The sequence below is a fragment of the Anopheles cruzii genome, chromosome 3 (genome assembly GCF_943734635.1).
Source record: "Anopheles cruzii chromosome 3, idAnoCruzAS_RS32_06, whole genome shotgun sequence".
In the NCBI taxonomy this organism is placed as follows: domain Eukaryota; kingdom Metazoa; phylum Arthropoda; class Insecta; order Diptera; family Culicidae; genus Anopheles; species Anopheles cruzii.
This window is the reverse complement of record NC_069145.1, coordinates 22164697-22185841: the sequence shown is the minus strand read 5'-3', so window position 1 is coordinate 22185841 and position 21145 is coordinate 22164697. Positions and strand designations below refer to the sequence as shown.

Genomic DNA, 21145 nt, shown 5'->3' with positions numbered 1-21145 from the left:
CGGGTGATTGGTGGGGGCGCAAGTCGGTCCAGGCACTATTGAGGTAGTGTTCCGCAGGGGCTGCGGACTATTTTTGAAGCGGAGATTCGACACGTGGTTACACGGAACGGAAAGAGTGTGGATCCGTTCGGTACTGAGGGAGGCTATAATATAAGATTCTATCATTCGATTCTATCAGATTTTCGCACCTCTGCTAGCTAGGACTCGGCAGAAGGGTCGATAAGCTCATTTACGCGCACACTTCATACAGCCCACAAATATGTTGGTGCTCACACAACTAGCTAATTGAATTGGCCGTACTGGCCTACCACCATCTATTAGAAAATCCATCGATGAAAACACTTGACGTGGAGATATTGAAAATGCCATATCCGAAACAACTACTAGTACGAGTAGAAGCAAAATTCCAGCAAATTGGATTCAACATTTCAACATCTAACAAATATTTAGCTAGTTACTCAACGGATTTCGTCTATTATGTTTCTTCCCCCTTAAAAGATGTATCGAATAACCACCCTCGGATATATTTAGTCAATGTTGCGATCTGTGTGGCTACAGCACTTGTGACCAATACTGTGATTGGTATCAACAGAAGCACACGGAAACTCAAATGGCACCGTCCAGCGCAAGGTGAAATTAAAGAAACGCGTACGGTGAGATAAGTGGAGTGGAAAGTAGAATAAAGTAAAATGAGGAACAAAAAAAAACATTGAGACAAAAGATACGAATTTATTACACAAAAAAACCCAAGTAAATGGATACAATCAAAAGTACAGAGAGTCACTTGTCAACGACTGGACGGGTGGACGGTGAACAGAATGCGCGCAGCTTTGTGCCGGAAATGCTATTGTCATCTGTTTGAGGTATTCCAAGTAGTGGTGTGCACTGTGTGGTCGCGGGGAATCGGGGCGCCCACCGGAGGCCACACTCAAATCGGACGGTGGCCGGAGAGATGCGCCTACCCGGTGGGAAATGGCACTCGGCTCGACCGCCCTCCAGCCAAACCGGCACAGTGTGGGGGAAGGGTCCGACGCCCGGTCCCCTCTCCAGCCCGGAGTGTCTACTTCCAGCAGGCTAATCGACCGAACAGCGTACGGGTGCGACCACAATACTTACTCGTGAAGTCGTCTAGATCCTCCTGTTCCGCCTCGGCCGCCAGCTCCTCGGGCGTCTTTTTCTTCCGCATCAGTGGATTCGGTTCTTCCTGGGGTGCCTGCTCAACGATCTCCTCCTTCTTCTTTATGTTATACTGCAACGGGAAGACGGGAGAAAAAAGTGGCCACAAGGACCACAGGCGGTTACATTAATTCGGAACAAGAAACATTACATTAATTCGAAAAATGGAACAAGAAACTGTGCCGATCGCGAAGACATTGCCGTACGTGGGATCGTTGGTCATCAAGGCGCGTTACTAAAAATGGCCATTAGCCGCGGCCGGCGTAAGAGCCTCCGGCTGCCGCTGCTGCTGCTGCTACTTAGCGCAAATGATCCGCGCGGCACCCGGCAGCATTAGGCCACCGGCTGTGGCTGTGGTATCTGGATGTCCGGCTCCCAGCAGCATCATTATCGTAAAGCAAAAGCAGCCGCGATGCACGAAAGTTCGTTTCGCCAACTCAATCAATGTCGCAGTAGCTTTAAAGCGCGTACCTGCGCGCGTGTGTCTGGTGGTTCCCATCGAACCGTACCGTGGGCGATTGTGGCTTTTCCCACCGCCCACCCGAGGTCCTGCTTAGTTCCACACGAGCGCCATCACCCGGCGGTATTTCCGGACGATTAGACTCCAGCGCACGGAACATTTGCACCATTTTGGCAATGTCATATTGCTATGTGGCGCAATGAAGCGGCGCAATCATAATTCTGACACAAAACTGAACGCCCCCTCCCCGAAGGGTGGGCGATTAGGCCGGGTGACATTTCCCAAGAACACGTCCCACAAGTTCCGTCGAACTTGAAGCCCAGCTCCGTTGGTCGCATTCTATCACGTGCCGTGTTCCCGGTTCGATCAATCGGAGCTAATTTGGCGCCGAGTTGGGCCGTAAACGTCTCTGCTGGCGGTGAACCTTTGGCCTGGAAGTTGTCCTATCCGGGCACGAGTGACAATGGGGGTCGATTGAAAGTTTCGGGGCACGATTACACATGATTGGCGCGTCACACCGTGGCACGGGAGCTTCGCTGTTGAGCCCTTTTTGATTACAGTTGGCTTCAATCTCTCAGCGGTTGACATCCCTCCGGTTTCGTGCACAAACGTTTCGGTGCACCAGAGCATCACACAAAAGCAAAATGCAACCAAAATAAACACGATAAGCCTCGAAAGGGTCATCCGCCGTTTGTTGGGATGTTTTAATTAAAAACATTACACCCCGTGCGTTGGTCGAACGCTTGAATGCTATTAATTGCACCGCTTGGTGCGATACTGCGCGAATTTGACTGCATCCTGCACGGACCGGATTGGGCACCGCTTCTGGTGCTTTCTCCGCTCCGGAATCGCAAATGGGAAAAAATACAGCCCGAAATTAATCAACTGCGTTCGACGTGGCTGCTGCCACGTGTTCCTTTTACGCTCTCATTACAAGCCTTCAAATTAGCGCTCCGGTGTAACGTTTGCAATTAACGAGCTCAATTAAGGGATTCCGCGGAATTTTTAATCATCCCGCCGCCGGTGTTTATTGACACAATGTGGCAACAAAATGAAGCGCTGCTTTGAAGCACATCACATGCTTTTCGCTTTCACTGTCCGGGAAAACGCGTCCCGTGCAATCAGGCCGCGGATGTGGCGAAACGAAACCAGTGCGAGAATGTACGATTCTCGCACTGGTCTAGGGAAGTCCCTTGTTTAGAGCGACTTCCGGAGGCACGTACGGGCGATTCGCTACGACAAACGACATTCCATTTATGCGCTGAGAGGCTGAGCGCTGGTTCGACGTTGATAAGCACGGCCAGAATGCCGGGATGCTGTTCTGTCCAATCGTGTTCCGTTGGTTATCTGCCGAGTGTCAGGTACTCTGGCACTGAAATCTTGGCGCGCTGAAACAAGGATGATACACGTCCGTCCTAATTACACATGCGCCATCGTAATTAAATTAGTCTCCCGCAGGCTCGGCACATAGGACCCGGCATCCGTAGTTGTGGAGCTGGTGTCGGCCCGCGAAGGATGCCCAAAGTCCTTTCAGACACATCCACACACACACAAAACAGTTTGTTAACAGTTGAGCTGCCGCCCGGCCTTCACTTCCGTTGATGTGACGCAGTATTGTATTGTACTTGACCGGCCCGGCGTTGACGGAAAACATGGGCCGGTCGCCATTATAAAGACATCCGGGCGGATTTGCTGTTGCTGATAACATGGAGCGTCGTGTGAATGGTCCCGCCACCATCCGGGATAGGCTAATGGGATGATGTTGTGCGCTTCGCCATGCATAAAATAAAGAACATTTTCCGTGAATTATGAAAAAGCCCACAAAATCAATTGTCAGGTCGTAGATAAGTTTGCAGTGGAATATCCGGAATATCCTGATAGTGAATTAAAGTAAAAAAATTTAAGCTTTTAAAATATCTTTCGAAGACTGAATAGAATTAGACTTATGGGCCAATAAAATTGTAAGGAAAAACCAAGATATTTAATAGAAAAATTAAAATAATTTCTGGCAAAACTATCCGAACCTTGTTCACCAGTAATCCGTTTACAATGGTGTGTGGTTTTCCCATTTGATTTTCCATAATTCTACTACACGGACAGGAGTGCTCGTGCATCTATCCATGTCGGAAGTGCCGTCCCCACTTCGATCCATTGCCAAGTGAATGTCAAATCAAAGTGTACGTCTACCAGAACGGGCTGACAGACGGAGCTGAAGCTTCCGGCAAACACACTTCTGCATTTCCTGCCCCATTGGCGTCGGAGGGGGGCCCTTGAGCGGCGCGTCTCACAATACGCTGATGAGTCGGTCTACATTTTGTGGACGTGGGCAAAACCGATCCTTGGCAGATCGGGCCCAGCCCGGGCGTGCATCCACAGGAAGACGATAATGGGAAGACATTGCACACCTCCGAGGTGACCACGTCCGTGCCACCGGTCCGCGTCAAGAGCGCCTCAGCGCAGTACTCTTGACACTCACTTCACTACCTGATGACTCCTGACTCCTGACGGCTGACTGACGTGCTGTGGCCGTGGTTGACGGGACCATTTGATACATTATTCATTCCCGTGGATAACCGTAAGGATTGGGCATGCAAATTTCTGTCTTTCGCGTTCGATGAACGCGCGCAGCAAGATTCGGTGCCGTATCCCGAAGCGACATGCAAATTATTCTGATTGCTGGTGCCCCGTCTCAATGGTTGGATTACGATCATTTGGATTACCACCGGTGGCGTGGGTAATGGTTACACCGCCGATGCACCGATCTCCGAAGTCTAAGTCCACTGATTGCTGCGGCGGGGATTCACCGGAACGATTGAGCGCCCGAAACGGTGATTCAACGTACTTCATCACCCCAAAGTGACAAGGGCATGATGTTTAACATTTGTAAGCATCTGCGGACAAGGAGATTACTGTGCGGCGCGCGAAGACCCATTAGTGATCCGCTGTTAATGAAAAACGGGTTGTCGTCGGGTAATGATAGATAATGGGTCAACATTAGAGGGGTCACATTATTTGACTCGATCCAGAGACCTTTCCACTTGTTAGATTGAACTATAATGGAAAACCGTATCGCTTGAAATTGAATTAATTTTTGAAATTCAAAAGAGCGCAGCATAACGAAATCGGAGCGCTAACTAGCACCGAAGAAACGATAAGTTATCAGTGCGATAATTGCTGACAGTCAATGTTTTGTTTTAAAAGTCTTTCGGACGCTTCCAATAGCATCGGTCAAGTGTCCATTATCCCTGCTAAAAATGGTTTTCCATTCAAGCTGTTGAAAAGTTTCATTTTAACAAAGTTTCTGAAGTAGATACCCGATACTAGTAGAGTCGAATGAGCGCCGTTGTTAACCAGATATGGTTTCTTGTGACTTTTCAAGGATGTAATTTGAATGACTGTACGGATGATTGCATTATTTGTTGCCGCAAGTGTACTGTTGCTGAACGAGTTTACTTTGGAGGCGATGAAATTCAAATCTATGAATTGTTGTTAGTTTGATTTTTCATTTGGAAACTCCAGTCGGATTTTTGACAGAATTCAATGGGCTATTGCGCTAATTGACTGACATTGACTCGAGCGTTCATAGAATCCTACTAATGGAACCGAATAATAGAATGGAAAAGGTTGTGTTGTAGCTGAAAAGTATTCAAAACCGAAAAGTTTCCATAATCCAGCATCCGCTTCGCCGAAATGCTGGAGTGTTTCCAACGAAAGAAGCGACCAAGAGCATCGCACGGAGGAGCGCTTCGCGTAAGCTGATTACTCCCAAATCCGTTGCAGAAATCTCGAATGTGCACTCGCTGCTTGCAGCAAACCGAATTACGGCCGAAAGTCCGTCAGCCGATGCAAAACAGCGTCGCCTCTGGCCACGGTTAATTTTCTGCTCTCGCTGTGTAAAAAGTTCCAACCAAGACCGAGAACCTCTTTTTCGCCAACTAATCCCGCCCGGCTTAGCTGCAACGATAATCCGGATCCAAATGCATCGTACAATGCGAACGGAAACCATTAGTCGCCCGAAGCAGTTTGGCCAAACGGACGGCATTTGGCAGGGCGACTCACATACGCGACGACTCAAGCCCGTTAAACTGCTGGCAGAAGTTGAAATTTCACACTTCGGTGGCGGTGGAAAATTAGAAAAATCAATAAACACCAACCGCTGTGTCCTGGGGCGGGTTTCCTTGCTCGAAAACGACAGAGAGAGCGCACCGAGAAGTTTGCTAGTCTGCGATTATTTGAGCGTTTGTGAGCTGGGATCGGACAAAATCTGTTGGCTGCCCGCCGGAATGCTTTTGATGCCAGTGTCCAAATACGCGGGAAACTTTGGCAGCGCAATCCACGAACTATTTCCGCCGTTTCATGTTTTGCTAGCGTCCGTTCGGAAGGGAAGCAATATTTTTCCTCCGCCATCTCTCGGCCGGCTTGTTTTTGTGAAAAACTGTGTTCAAAGTCGTGGCGGATGGTAAAAAAAGAATGGACGGACCGACCTCAGAAGGGTTGCGCGCCAGCATTCGGCCGGCCACACCCTTCGCCCGTCAATCGCATGTGAACGACGGGATTTTGTTTTTTTTTTTTCGGTGTTCGCGGTAATGTGTTCAGCGGCCCCAGAGACCCCAGACACGAAAGCGTATGCGCGGAGCTCAATGTTGCGTACGGAAAATTCGAAACGGCACGAATCTCATATCGCCAGGTGATTGAAGGTGGAAAAATGTTGCGCGAAAAGCAATACGACCGAAACGGTTCAACGGAGCAGAGCCCCGCGAACGTTGAAATGATGGATTAGTTTGTTTTTACAATGTGGTAAACTGTAACTTGGGGTCCTGTAACGTGCACGAAACGTTTGCTAACGCCCCTTGCACGGTCAGGACGGTGGTCGGAATGGTCTGCAGGTGGACGTTTTCAGGTGTTATACAACGTGAACGAAGGTGAACGAAAGTTTCGATTCAAATCTTTAACGTATTTAGGCGTTTAGATATGCTAATAGACCTATTATTATTGATTTGGCAGCTTACAAGGCAAAGAGTTATTTACCTACAAAATTAAAAAAGCATCACGCTGTGGTGATGTGTTAGCTACATACTTTTATCTACACTAACTATGTCACCTTTTGCTTTCAGAAATCGCACTTTTTTCTTTGTATGGAAGAAGTTTTATCTAAATTCTCCTTTAAGAAAGTGAGCCCAACAATAAATCACAATCCCCATAACGATACTAAATGGCCGCTTAAATTGCTTGTCCTACCATCTTCCATTCGTTCACGTTCGTTCATACGTTCAACAAATGCTGTTCCCAATCGATCGATGGCTCGTCCGAACCTATCGGAGACCACCAAGAACCAGGTCAATTATTGGACGCAGCACAAAAATGGTGCATTTGTCATGCACTTGCTTCATATGCTGCCAGGAAGATGTGTAAAAGGGTCGATTGACGATTGAATTATGACCGGTCGATTATCAGCCTTCAGTCGCAAAACTTATGGAGTTGTGCACGGCATCAAATGGTGCAATGTTTTCTAGTGACAATGAGCCCAAAGTACGTATTGCATGGCCAAACATTCAACTCTGCTTTATGCGACGTACAAACAACCCATATATGGTGTTGAGGATGAACAGGCTTCCAGAACACACTGCAGGCTTTCAGAACACACAACTAGTCGCATTGGAGAAGACGGAAATAGTACCGTGTTGACCCCGTTTTAGTTCCGTGCTAAACACCTTTTTGATCACAGAATACTACGGGCTGACAGCATTCAGCACTAGCACGGGAGCATTTTTACGTTCCACAAAGCTTAAAAAGATCAAAAGTGCAGTGCCTTGTACGCAAACCCTGTGCTGCTATAGACCCTAGTACACTCTTTCATCGCAAATCTCGTCCACCAGAGAGAATGATTTGTCGCGTGGTTGCCGGAGCGTTTCCGCTGCGACGTAAATAAAGGAGAACATCGTTCGTTTGGCGTCTAGATCATTCTCATTACATCCGTCATTATGCCGCGGAAAAAACATACGCAATACGCAACGCAGAGCGGAGCGATTTTGTATTCACGGCAGTGATTCAATAATATTTTCCTTTCCGTGCGGTGCGCGGATACGGTCGACGAAGGAGAAAATGCAAAGTTTATTGTTGTGGGATTACGGTGTGTTGTTTCAGGTTCGTGCGGTACCAAAGCCCGCCGTAATTGAAGAATAATTCTAGGGAGCGGCTAAATTACGGCCGTCGCAACGCCCGTGGCGACCGTAAATCGCGATGTTGGTCTGTTGGTACACCTGCTTGTCGGAGGGGGAAAAAACAGGAACATGAATGTAGCAGCAGCACGGGCTGGCAATAAAATCTATCACCCTAGCTAATCGGCACACTTCAGCACGGCACACCAGGCGCCTCCATCGGACCACGTTGCTTCGAGACACCAGGCGCCTCCATCGGATGATTAATCCCTTTATAATCCGTTCCCATGTTTTGACATTTTTTTTGGGCCAACAAGACAAACAGTACACGAAGTGTTTTGGGCAGGGATAATAGAAAGCGCCAACAGTGGGCTACAATCGATCGATGGCAAAAAAGGTGTACAGTGCCGAGTGTAAACACTCGGCCAAACTGATTGATGGGTAGAACACAAAAATAAAACAACGAAACCACACGACAAAATAACAAGACAAACGAAAGAGGAAGAAAAAACACGCAAACATGTTGTGCACAGGTTCTCACGCGCTCCGTCGTCGTCGTCGTATGCTCTACCGGAATCAATCTGACTCCGTTAGGGAGTCGCTCATATGAAAGGACTCCCTACTAGAGTCAATTTAATCCCATCTGTAAGCAGGTCGCCCGGTGCACCGACAGGCTGTGGTAGGCTCCAGAGCTGGCTTTCGCTGGCTGCACTTTCACTGTAACTTTCACTTCCGGCATAGTGTTTTCTGTTTGGCGCACTAAACGGAAACATAAGAAAACGAGCAACAAACAATGGCAAACACAGTCGAACGAGTGAGAAAAGAACAAAAACGAAACAAGAAACAAGAACCAGAAAGTTTCGCCCCGCGAGGCAAACTGAAAGAAAGCGGGAAACAGAAAAAAAACAGGGACCGAGGAGCAACTTCTTATGCGAAGATTGAAAAAGTTGAACGAAGAAAGAACCCAAAAAGGACTCGAGCTTCGGTGGTTGACGAACGGCAGCGGCCACCGTAAATATATAGACACCGCGCACACCGTAAAACAGTTCAGAGTTGTTATTTTCGGTTGCACCTTGGCCCCGGGAGCTGGGTCCGGAGGGCGCGATAGTAAGTAGAATTAATGTACTGTACACGGCCGCAGCACGGGTGTGGTGTGGTGCAAAAAGTATGGCCAAGTTAACTTTAAACGATCCCGATGGGGCGTGGACCCTCTGCTGATACGATAACCTGTACGGAAGTGGCCACGGTTTTCCCGCGCGATTATGGTTCCCGCGCACATTGGCACCGGTGAACCGGAAGCTTTCGTATTTCTTCGTCGGTCTGTGAGTCTAACCTCCAAAGTGGCGGCAAGTAATGGAAACAACCCCGGCCGGTTAAAAGGACACAAGTTTGCAAGTCAAGAATGCAACTTTTCGCTTCACTTCACTTCGTGACTGAATGGCGCGCAGGCAGTGGAAAAAATGGTCGCCACTTCCGCCGTGCGGCGGTGACCGGCGTTAAAAGCGTGACAAGTTTCTGCCCGCTGCAGTGGTCGCCCGCCCCGGGTCGAGTGTGGTGTTTGGAAAGTTTTCTAATTTATGTTGCTTTATGAGAACGTTTTTTACGATTATTACTGTCTTATTATCACAATGTTGCAGCAGCAGCAGCAGCAGCAGCGGGGTCGCTGGTCCGCTTTGGGTGGTGTCTTCCAGCCCGTAAAACCCTGCAACCCCAGGTGGCCCAACGGTCGAGCGTAAGGTTTTGCTTTTTTCCCGTTCCGCAGCGAAGCAAGGTGTGGATGTTGCGAATAATTTATGGAGCCCTTTTTATGAGGGGGAGCCGATCGCCCCCTTTAAAGCGGAAAACACGCAGCAGGATTCTTGTTTTGATTTTTATACCCTTGCGCTAGAGCCTCAGCGAGGACTCTTAATACCCGTTGTGTGGTGGACGCACATGACGAATGGCGGCCGGTGATGGCTTCGATGGGAAAATGTTTTTTCTCTTCGTACACGATCCAAAGGGAAGTAGGCCGGAGGAAGATCGGGAGAAAAAACGGATCGATTTTATGCCCTCGGGTTGCTCATTTCCACCGCAAAGATGCTCCCGCCGGAAGCCAGCGTGGTCTCAATACACTTTCGAGTCCTATCCATCATTGTGTGATGTGGCTTCTTCGGCATCACCGGCACCTGGCGCCCGGGGCTCATTTCCCTGCTTTCCGACGCGATTTCTTGACCGCGTTTGGCGCTGGTTGGTCCCCCGGAAGAAAAGTGACTTCTTAGGTTAACCTGAGGAGCGCCAGGTAATAGTGGGGAGGGAATTGATGCCATCGGTGGTGGATGGCCTTGGATCATTAATTCTAATACTGCCAAGAGGAGAGCCGCGAGGGGAATTCATTTTGCTTTCCCATTAATCACCAACCGATGCCCGCGAGCTTTGTGACGTAATCGGCGAGCTGGACCACCGAGCGCCGAGGCAAACAATATCAAAACCCCAACCAAACAGCGACAATATCAAAGCAGACTCGCGCAGAATTGGCCACCAAATTATGGAATGACTTCAGCAAACAAGGGAACTTCTCCAGCAGCAGCAGCACGCCGCAAAGTTAAATAGCAACTCCGAGCCGCACAAAGTGTGTATCTTCGGCTTTCGAAAACTTTCAATTGAGCTATCAAAACCATTTATTAAACATCCATTTTTCTTCGAAAAATATAAATCAACCGGCGTTGTGGCCATTTTGTATCGGTGCCACGCGCGTCGTAAATTAACTTGTTCCGATTGGAAACTTTCGGACCCGTTTCGCGGGAGCCCGACCGTCCTTGACAGGTGGCCCAGGGCTTGTGTTGTGCGTTGTGTTTAAGGAACATTACCATCTCTGACAGTCTTTTTAAGTCCTGCTCGGTACCACAAAAGGGTGGCTTTCTTTCGGCCGGAAAATAGAGAACCGATTCCCGGACATTTTCTTTTCCCACACCAGGTTTACGCGTATCGCGTAACCAACGTGGATGGAAAATTGTCGAGAAAATTCGAAGCATTTCGCCGTTGCAACGTATTCCGGATTATTCGCCCTTTTTGCACGCAACCGTGGCCTCCGACACCGTCACGTTCGATTAAATCTGATTATTTGCTTCATCAGGTTCATCGGCAAATGTGCGGGGGACCAGCACCAGGGTTGTCGATGAAGACGGCGACGTTCATGAGGCCATATTTTCTTTTCCGTCTCAGTGCTGGTGAGGAAAAATAATATTTTTGCACATTTACCATCTATCCTCCAACGGGCGGCCACCGGGCATCCTTGCTCCCCACCAGTGAGCCGTGGTATTTTTTTATGTGGGCCTGGGAAGGGCCGCCGCCCCTTCCGTGGCCCATCCTTTTAATTCCCGCAAAAAGATTCCAACCATCCGAGAAGCGTGCGGCACGCAAATATGGTAAATGAAAAGGCATTGGCAGCGGAGTCAAGCGCCGAACGCACCCGGGCACTCCGATTCCCCTGAGCTGCACCCACGGATTCGTGTTGTAAAACGGGGCGGCGAGCTCGCGAGAACTTTAACCTTCCGTGGGACGGGTTTTTTGGCCGCCCAAGGAGGCTAGGGCGTGGAGCCACGAAAAACTGCGACCGGCGGGCAAAAGAGCCCTTCTTTGTTCCTTGCGGGTCCTTTTTTTGTGGCCCTTGATCCTCACGCGCTCATCTGGTTCGTCGTCTCCGTCGTGGCGCGTCTTGTGTTCTGCGAAAATTTAATTTACGCACGCATTTTTCGCGCGGCTCGGCTGCTGCCGGCGTTCGGGATCATCCGTTCGGACGCCGTGAAATCTCTTTTTCTCCGTTCTCCACGAGGCCGGGCGGAGGACCATCAACTCCCTGGGGGTAATGCCGAACTCGGCGCGAGATGCGTAAGGAATTTCTTTGATTTGACAGCTTTCAGCCGGGCTTTAAATTGAGTTAACCTTCCGCGCAATAGAGCGCCAAGAATTACGGTGGGTTACGCCGGTACATCGTCAGTGTGGCTGCCAGTTACGCTTCACGTCAGCAACGACCGGTGAGCGGAACGGTACGTCCTGCCTGCCTGTCTGTCTGTCTGTCCGTCGGAGGACAAAAGTGAAATGGCACGTAAATGAAAATGTTGCCCCAAACTCCCCAGCCAGCAGAGCGTCCTGGTGGAGTGATTCGGTTGTGGTAGGTTTTTCATTTCCATACTCTGCTCCGAGGGGTATGCAGCGTGGTTTGCCAAATTTATTCTCAAATTAATGAACTAAGTAGTGTGTAGGACAAAGAATTTCGCCAGTTAGCATTCCATTTGGCATTCCACTTTAGGTCACTTGGGACTTGTGCAAAAAAATCGCCAGAAATCGTTCAAATACGCACCACTCGAAAGTGCTCGAATCTACTCGAATGCAGTATTTTGTGGCCAAAAACCAACCGACGAAACGGTGCAAAGTTAGTACGATATCTGCATCGACCGAAACCTATCGAACGGTAGCTTCCGTAGCCACCATCCCATTGCGGTGTGCCCCCAAAGGGCCACGGCAACACGGAGTTATTGATCCATCAATCAGTAAACTGCGGCCTCCCTGTTCAATCGGCCCGAAACTGCATCCGAACGAGACTGCGGCACCGTCGCCCGGGCCAATTATGCAACCGACAACTCCACGGCCCGGCCCGGCACAGGATATCCGAAAACATCTGTCCGGTACCCGCGCAACGGACCGATACGCGCCCCTCAAACCGAGCCAACAACACAAAGCGAAACCGACGGACCGATAATTCCCGCGGGCTACGGAAGGGTTCATGCAGCCTAAACCAATTTCACCCAAAATTACCCACCTCGTGGGCAGTCCATAGTTACTTACAGGCCACGCATGCATCCGCACCCGCAGGCCATTAGAGGTGTCCGGAAAAGCGGTGCGAGCAATCGCCGTTAACGAGCCATCGTGTGTGTGCCCTCTGCACGGTACACCGAGCTGATCCCGAAAACATGGCACCCGGGAATTGGGAACCGGGAACCGCCACCTTTGGATGGACCCGCAAATGCGAATGCCCGCCGGCTACCGAAATTGTTTTTGATTTTTAGGCCCGGGTTGAGGGTTGATTTTTTGTCGGCTTTTCCAATCAGCGCCCGTGCGGGGGTGCCAAATTTTCACTCGCTTCCTCCCTAAAAGCTCCAGCCCTGGGCCACATCGCACCCATCGGATGAGCGCCGTTGTCTGTGACGGGATTTGTTTATTTAATTTAGAGCCCTCAACTAGCAGCAGCGGATCGACATCGCGTTTTTTGGTGTTAAAGGACCCCCCACCAATGCTGCCGAGTGTTTCGTGAGGGTGAGCGAGTGAGAGAAAAAAAGGAAACTTCAAGCACTGATTGCAGCTGCAGATTTGGGTAGCGGGAAACGGGGCCTATTATTACCGGTCATTTGTACCACGCGGGCCCAATAGACTCAATGGTGCGCGATTAGCACGAATTTCCCATTTTCTGTTGTGTGTGTGTGTGTGTGGCCCAAAATTGTCCCACGCCGTCCGCCATCTTGTGGTACGATGCACCATCAGCTAAGCCGATTTTGCGGGCCCCAAGCTGGCGGTCACCGAGAGGCCTAAAAAAAGGGTCACGATGAGGTCACCTTTTGAGCTGTGTTTGGGAAAATGGAACAGAAATTCGAACCTGCTGTCCACCGGGGAAGGGTGAAATGCACATCAGGACGGTGGCACGGTTGCATCGGTGGAGAATGCCAAACGTTCAGCACCGTCTATTGTTTGCACGGCAGATAATTATTTTTAACGTCCCAAAAACGTGACGATTCGAGAAAGGCGCCGTTCGGCGATCCATTATTCGTAGTGCAGGGCGCCGCGTGAATGTCGTCATTATTCGCTCCATAAAACCACAAAGAACCACGAAACCACTCTCGGAGGGCAATGAAAAATTAAACATACCCGTGTTCCGTGTATTGCCACTTTAAATATCTGTTCATATCACGCGGCCGCAGCACACCGAAAGCAGCTGCGGCCGAAAAAACACTAATAATCCAGGCTTAATCATATTGAACTCGCACCGTTCGATGCGCCACGGATGTAATGCGGGCGTTAATGCGTCACCCCGCAAACCATGGCCATCGTGATTTTTACGTGCTGCACCGTAGGGGGTCCTGGCGCTGGTGCGTGTAAAGCATCGCTTTAGCCATTCGTCAAAAAAAAAATTGCAAACGCGAAATAAAACGCTTAAAACCGGTGGCGGCGGCGTAGTTAAATTTTAATGTGCCCACCAAGGTACTTCAGGGGCTATTTGATTTCAATAAAAGTTTATTGAATGCTTGCGCCCACACTGCCCTCGGATGTTGGCGATGCCGTCCGCGAGTAGCCAAACGCGTCCACTGAATTTACGTTTAGTCGCTGTTATGATGGAGAATTGATGGTATTTATTAATGTTATACGATGAATTCGTTATGTTTTCTACTAAGGCAAACATTTAAGTTTTAGTTTATTTGTCTTCAGTTTTGTAGTGAGCCCAATACTAGTCATGTTAGCGCCACGACCCTTTGATATATCCTTAATTGTTTTTCGAAAGAGAGACATTCTTTTGATAAACTCAACATTCCAAGAACCGTTTCCTTTCGAGTTTACCTTCGTTTGGAGACGAGTAACGGTTGCCGATAGGCATTAATGTTTGAAAGAAATAGAATGTTACTTGGTGTATTATCTGGGTGTCTAAAAGTCGTCCAGATTACGATACTTTCCGTGGACAAGTCTAACTTTTGCCAAATTATTTTTTTTTTAATTCAGGCATCATATGTCCAAACTGGGTTTAACTATACGATTCGATAGTTGAAACCCTCGAGCCGTGATAAACAAATGTATTACATTTTTGAACAACTTTAAATATTTCTGATCGTTTAGCTGAACTGCTCTGACCATCAGCCAACGAAACGGTACTGGCTGAGGCCAATTTACTGTAGTTCTAAGAATTTTTGAACCTTACTTTAAGAAAACTGCTTTAAAGGCACAAAACCCGAACCGACAACCGGGTTGCCTGATGTCGGCGAGAATTCGGCTCGCACTCTGGTAACGAATTGCTGCACAGAAACGACGTCAAACCGATCGAAGCGCGAATGGGGAGTATCATTTTTCACTTCTGGTGTGGGGGCACCAGCAATGTTGGCGCATAATTAATTACTGTTCAATAAAGCAGCCGCCCGGCGTCGTCGTCGTCATCGATCGTTGATGTAAATATTAAACACCCACTTGAAAGCCTGCCAAAAGGCCCCGCTCCATTTCGCTCCGCGCGGCTTATCGCACTTGAAACCCGGGCCAAAGCCCCGCGGGGGCGAGTTTCCCTAATCACGGAAAATTACGCCGTCTGCAATAAAGATAACTAATTTGAAGAAATCTGCAAACCCTTGCGCAGGCAGCGCCTTTGGTATATCCGTCATCACAACGCCCCGCCCGAGGCAGAAAGGCGCGTAACCTAAGCCTTCTGAAAGGACGCCGCGGAACGCGAGGGGAAAATGTTTTCTTAAATAATCTTTCTTCCCGGGCACCCTTTCCCGGTGTCCGAGGGCCGGTTTCATTTCCCCACCCAGCAGCAGATCCTTTCGCCGTCGTGCATTTTCGTTCTTTCGGCCTGCGGAATCCGCCGAGCGCACTTTCGATTGGCCGCTTGGCCGCCGGGCCCTTTGCTGAAGCCAAATTCCGTGGTGTGATAAAACCAGTCGCAATTTAATTTTTCCAGGACCCCCGTGGCTCTCGAACCCTTCATCGAGCGTCGTTATTTATACTTTTTTTTTGCTTTGGTCTTTCTGTGAAGCTTACTCTTTGTTGTGCCTTCAGCGAATAAAATATAAAGTTGACCAGCACAAAACCGGAACTGAAAAGTATGCAATGTGATCCGACCGGAAGGGCCCATCGCCTGGGGCAGATCAAATGGGAATCAGTGCAAAGTGCAAACAGCTCGGCGGGCGTTTTGCTTGCGTAGAGTAACGTGCATCGGACCGGCCTGAAGCCGGTAAACATTCGATGCCAATGTGCAAACAGACCAACATTTGGTTCATGTGTGTGTGTGTGTGGCGAACGGATCGAACCGATTCAATTCACTTTGATCGCATTAGAGCACCCGACTCGGCCGTTTGATGCTCCGCTCCGGCATGCCGGCAAGGTCCAGGCCGGCAACATTTCGATTAGTTTGGGTTTGGACGCTGCGGGGCTGCAGGTGCGTCACCTGAGCACGTTTCTCGGTCAGGGTTGGGATTTTAAATTTAATTCCATTTGCATGGATGAAAGACGGCGGCTTTCGCTCCGGGTGAGTGAAGCTCTCGGTCTAGGCTTTACACCGGCGGTCGAATGTTTTCGGACCAGACCGGGAAAGCTGGCGTGGGGTTCCGACTCTTCCCTTCACATCCCACAGCCACACGGCGGTAATATGCAATACCTTTACATCCCAAAAAGCGAAAAAGAACGTTGTTTTCAACTGTGTTACACATCGGCTGTTTCGAGTAAGGTTAAATTGAACCACGAACCTGGGAACCAGATTATTCAGAGGCATTTAAAATAGAAGATGAATTTTCAAGCATCTTGAACGAATTTTTGCTGTTGGAAGTAGCTCATTTGGAGCATTGTCTGATTCATGCAGACATTAAATAAATTATTGATTACTACTATTATTATTGGAATTAATTTGTATTAAAATATTACGTTTAACGCTTCATTTCAAGCGTGAAATGAAGCGTCTGTTCGCATACTTTTGAGCGGTGGTTTGCCGCTTCTCCTAGATGGGTCCCATCAAGTGGTTCAGATCGATCCGAAGGTTGTACCGGGATCAGTTACATGTTATTAATTCGTTTGGTTTTATGATCGATCGAGTGGCTTCTATTTGCATCGCCGACAACTCGAAGCTCGAATTCTCGCCCTTTCCCAGTCAACCGTGGACGCCGCACGTTCTGGTGTGCGGTGCTTCGTTCTGCTTCGCATCGATCTGTGTCCGGGTCACAGTTCAGTGCCCACGTATTAACGTGCTCTCCACGGACGTTCCGCCGTTCGGTTACTCGGTTCTTGGGCAATTATATTGGCCCGCCGCGATATACATTTCCCATGAAATCAATTTTACGAGCCCGGCATATGCATAGAGGCGGAAAAAGAAAACCCCGGAACGGAACACACGTTCGCCGAGAGAGAGAGGCAGAGTTTATTGGGTTCTTCGGGGTGACCTTTCGATGGCGAAAAGATAGGATCGGCCACGGACGCACTGCGGGCTGCGAGTAAGCTGGGAGGGTACTAAAATATTTATAAGTCGCCGTTTGGCTAATATAGTTGTCCAGCAAACAATAGGAAATTACCATTTTTTCCCCTCGCGATGCCACTGACCGATCCGGGGGGAACACCCGGGTAAAAGTCCTGTGGAAGTAAGTTGGGATGATGTCGCCCGGACACGGACACGGAGTGTCGTGAACGAACCGATGGCAAATGTACGATTATTCTCGTTACGTGATTTGATTTGGCGATCGCTCGCAGCACTGCGAGAAACGCCGAGCATATCATTATCCTGGAGGGCGGCCATTGCCGCTGATGCTGGATGATGTTTTGTCATTAATTTTTACAACTTTGTCCCCGCTGGGGTGGTTCGGCAGGTCTCTTGCGCCGGCCGGACGGCCAAGATGCTGGACGTCCGCGTGAAAGCGTAGGACCGGCTCGCCCGGTGGGGCCATAAATAAGCATCTACTTGTGCGGGCAAGATGGCGAGCCACAGACCACCACCTGGGCGCCTCTGGGGCCCAACCACGGAGCTACGGTCCAACCGGTGTGCAGTGAGCCAGCAAACGGTCCAGCGCTGGCGTGACGCTGTGTGCGCTGTACTTATCGATAAGGAAATGGACACCTCATCTGCCAGCTGCCGAGACCGAAGTCATCCCGACTTTGACTACAATTCTCGGTGCAATGGTGCGTTCGACGAAAATGGACATTTTCCGCCCGATAAACTCTCACCGGACAGGGGACGTCGGGGACCTAGCCACCGTTCCTCCGGTACGAGGTTGCAAGTAGGTGTAAAATTTTACAGGACATCGCCCAATCAGCCCAACACACGATACGACCTCAGCCGCTGGCATTTCCAATCTCTCGAACAAAGTGGGTGCCCTAATCTCCGCCTTACGATCGGGTGTGGTCATTGTTTACAGTGTACTTCGCACCGGACGATGGCCTTCCCCCCCTCACTCTCACTCTCTTTGTCTCCGAGCACCGAAACACTGCCCGTAATGACCTCCTGCTGCAGAGGCCATTGGGATTTAGTGTTTCGAAAGCTGCTTACAATCTCCGCGCGGATGACGGGTCTCCCCATCGGAGAAAGCCACGTGGACAATACTGTCCGGGGGCCGCAGTGGAAAATCCTCCCAGATGCGTGGGCCTCCCCTGTCGGGCGCATCAAGGGACGGGCCAAAAAAGGGCTGGAACTTTTATCAACAGTTTGCACACGGAACGGGGTTTAAATCCATAATAAGCTTTGCGCTCTGCGTCCCGTTGACCAGCTCGGCATGCAGTCCGTACCGTGTAGTCCGGTGCAAGTCGTGAGCCGTGGACAATGCAACAAGGAGCAAACGGAAGCGAAAGGGCTGAAGTATTATGTCACGCTCGCTTTGCTGCAGTTGCTCATCAGAATTTACATAATTAAAAGCTCCACCGGGGACGTCCGGGGAGTGGAGTCGTCTGGGGAGCATATTGTTTTGACAAGCCATCCGCGGCCATAGCTTCGGACGGAGTCGTTGGGCCTGCGGGCCCAGGGACCGGGTTGTCTGGCAGACTAGTCAGAGTGGCTCCTTCGTGACTCCGCGCTCGCTCGGCGCACGGGACGTAAATTAGCTTCCGACGGATATGGCACAATACACGAGACGAGGGTGTGTGTGTTTCTCGATCCAGGGCAGAGTTGGGCGCAAAACGGGCGTGCTGAAAAGCGTACTGCCGCTGCCACCGTAGATCGTAGATTAAAGTCGACCCCGAGAATGCCGAGAACACGCAATTTTCACGCAATCACGCAAAAGTCATAACTAGCGCCAAGTCCGGCCGGCGCGTGATTCTTATCGGCCACCGGGGCTAGGAACCCGGGGCCGGTGGTTGCATAATCGGAGGCCTGGTGTTGGCGGGCGGGCGACTGACCGGTAAGTCAACACAGTGCGGGCTCTCGATAGCGACCAGATTTTCCGCCGTGTTTTACGATAACGGTTTTATCGATAGTCACGCAGCTTGTTTCACCGATCGGCGGAGTTCATGCTCAGCCAGACTTTTGGGTACGGCTCCTGAGCTACAGGAAACGGGCTGTACGGACGGCCCCACGGTGTGCTACAAGGTTCAATTTATCGCCACGAACCTTATAGAGCTCATTTGTTTTGTATTGTGCTTGAAATTTACAATCACGCGTTCCACGCTATTCGGATGCGTGCTAAATAAATTCGAGCAATTTTTCGAGTACTTTCGGAATCGTCAAACCGTTCACTATCGATTCTACGATCCACAAAAACCATTTTTGTTATCGTTTTAGATGTTTTTCCGACTTTTGTTTTCTTCGTTTGTTGGCTGTTCATTTTTACAATCGAATTGAAATTCCATATGCCGAAGATTATTCAAATTCTGGTATGAAACTTTTTTCGATATTATCTTGTTGCTTACATTTAGGAAGTTGCTTATATTGAGGGTTTTTGATTATTTTTTGGGCAAAAATATTTTGGTTATTGGAAATAAATTTCATTTAAGTACATGTTGGCCATTATTATCGATGACCTTTCGACTCTTTATGGGTTGCTTGAACGTAGGTAACAGAGGCTAAAACTTAACTGCAAAAGTGCGAAACTTCGTCAAATTGTTTGAAAAATGTTTATGAGGTCTGAGGTCTGCACTCTTCTCTGTCCGATCGAACAGTCACCAAGTACATGAAAATTACTGAACCAACCTATAGAAAACTCACTTTCGAATGTGAAAGTTCCTACAAAACAAAATAGAAGAACGCAAAATAAATAGCCTTGTCCGGCCAGGACATGATTCTGGCCGATTGTCCAGCTTAAACACTCACTTTCCGTGCGCTTTCCCCGGCAAACTCAGCTCAGCAGCGGCTAGCAGACTTCGCGACGGAACGCCGCCGTGAGCCGTGCTCAGTCGGCTGATTTTTATGCTAAATTAATGTTCTTAAAACTTTTTAATTGCATGTAAATAAAGTGGGGAAGTGCCATAAAACTTAAAACACCCAACACCGGACACGCGGCGGGAAGCACAGGATCCGTTTTTCGCCTCTTTCGGCATCCGCAGCATTCCGTTTCTTCGGACATTTTCTATGGTGCGCTTTGGTCTCTCAGGCCGAGGAAATGTAACGGAAAAACGTCACAAGCAAAAAAAAAAAACAAAGGAAAGTCGGGGATTGAAAAGAAAAGTGCAAAGTGCAAACTATGATCTTGAAGATCTGTACCGTGCTTCCCTCGCTTCGACTCTCGCTTTTCCGCACGACGCACCAGAAAAAACAGGACGAACAGGACGAACAGGACGGTTAAAATGAAAAACATAAAACAAACAACTGGCCACGGTGGCCCGGCCGAATGCGGCGAGCTGAGCTGATGAGCTCGGGCTGGCTGGCTGTAGTTAAAACGGCGAAAATATTTGCTTTTCTAACAGCTCTCCCCGGCGGAAATGGTGGCACGCGTGGTGTGGCGGGGCCTTGCTTCAATGTTGCGCCTTGGGGCGGTGGCAAAGAAAAGCAAAAATTAATATTACTCGGCCCCATTCCGTGGCCGAATAGCCACGGAGAGCGAATGGAAAATGGGGAGCTTTTCCGTCGCTTTGGCCGGCTTTGTGTTTTCGTACGCTAATCGTACGTTGTTGCCGGCGTAGGGGCGAAAGTATTCATAATCTGCCAACGGTATGTGCGCGCGAGGTACTGACTGATTGACGACAGGTAAGGGTTCGAGGACGGCCCGGCCCGTAGTGTACCCGGGCCCGGGAAAGTTCTCCTACACAAACCCAAAACTGGCTAATAAAATTTGATCGTCGGCTGTTCGGTGCCAAAGCAGACGGTTGTGTCGGGTGAGGTTCATTTTTCAGGTCCTAATGCGTGTGTGTGTGTGTGTGTGGGACCTAGTGAACGCCGAGATTTACGGGTTCGCCCAAGAAGAAGGGTTCAAGTAGCAGGAATTTTTGTTCGGCAAGGGAACAAAAAATCGGTTGCTCAAAAATTTACGACTCAGGAAAGGTTACACCACACACACACAAACAGAGAAGGTAGTATATTTTCACAATTAGGAATGCGCGTGGGGGGCACCCAAAATGTTATTGTGGGGCCCTTTCGGTAAACCGTTCCGAACAAACGAAATAGGTCAAGGAAAGAATGCGAGGAACGGAAGCGTGGTTGCTTCGAAGAGCCGTT

At 49.4% G+C, this 21145-nt stretch overlaps 1 protein-coding gene across 4 annotated transcripts in view; it reads right to left on the bottom strand.

Moving 5' to 3' along the window:
• Positions 1-21145, bottom strand: part of LOC128274307 (complexin) — a 159563-nt gene that overhangs the window by 9334 nt on the left and 129084 nt on the right. For all 4 annotated transcript variants that reach the window (XM_053012456.1, XM_053012458.1, XM_053012457.1 and 1 more), the window contains one exon: positions 1117-1249. In XM_053012456.1, the coding sequence (XP_052868416.1) occupies positions 1117-1249 (133 nt within the window). The remainder of the gene's footprint in view (positions 1-1116; positions 1250-21145) is intronic.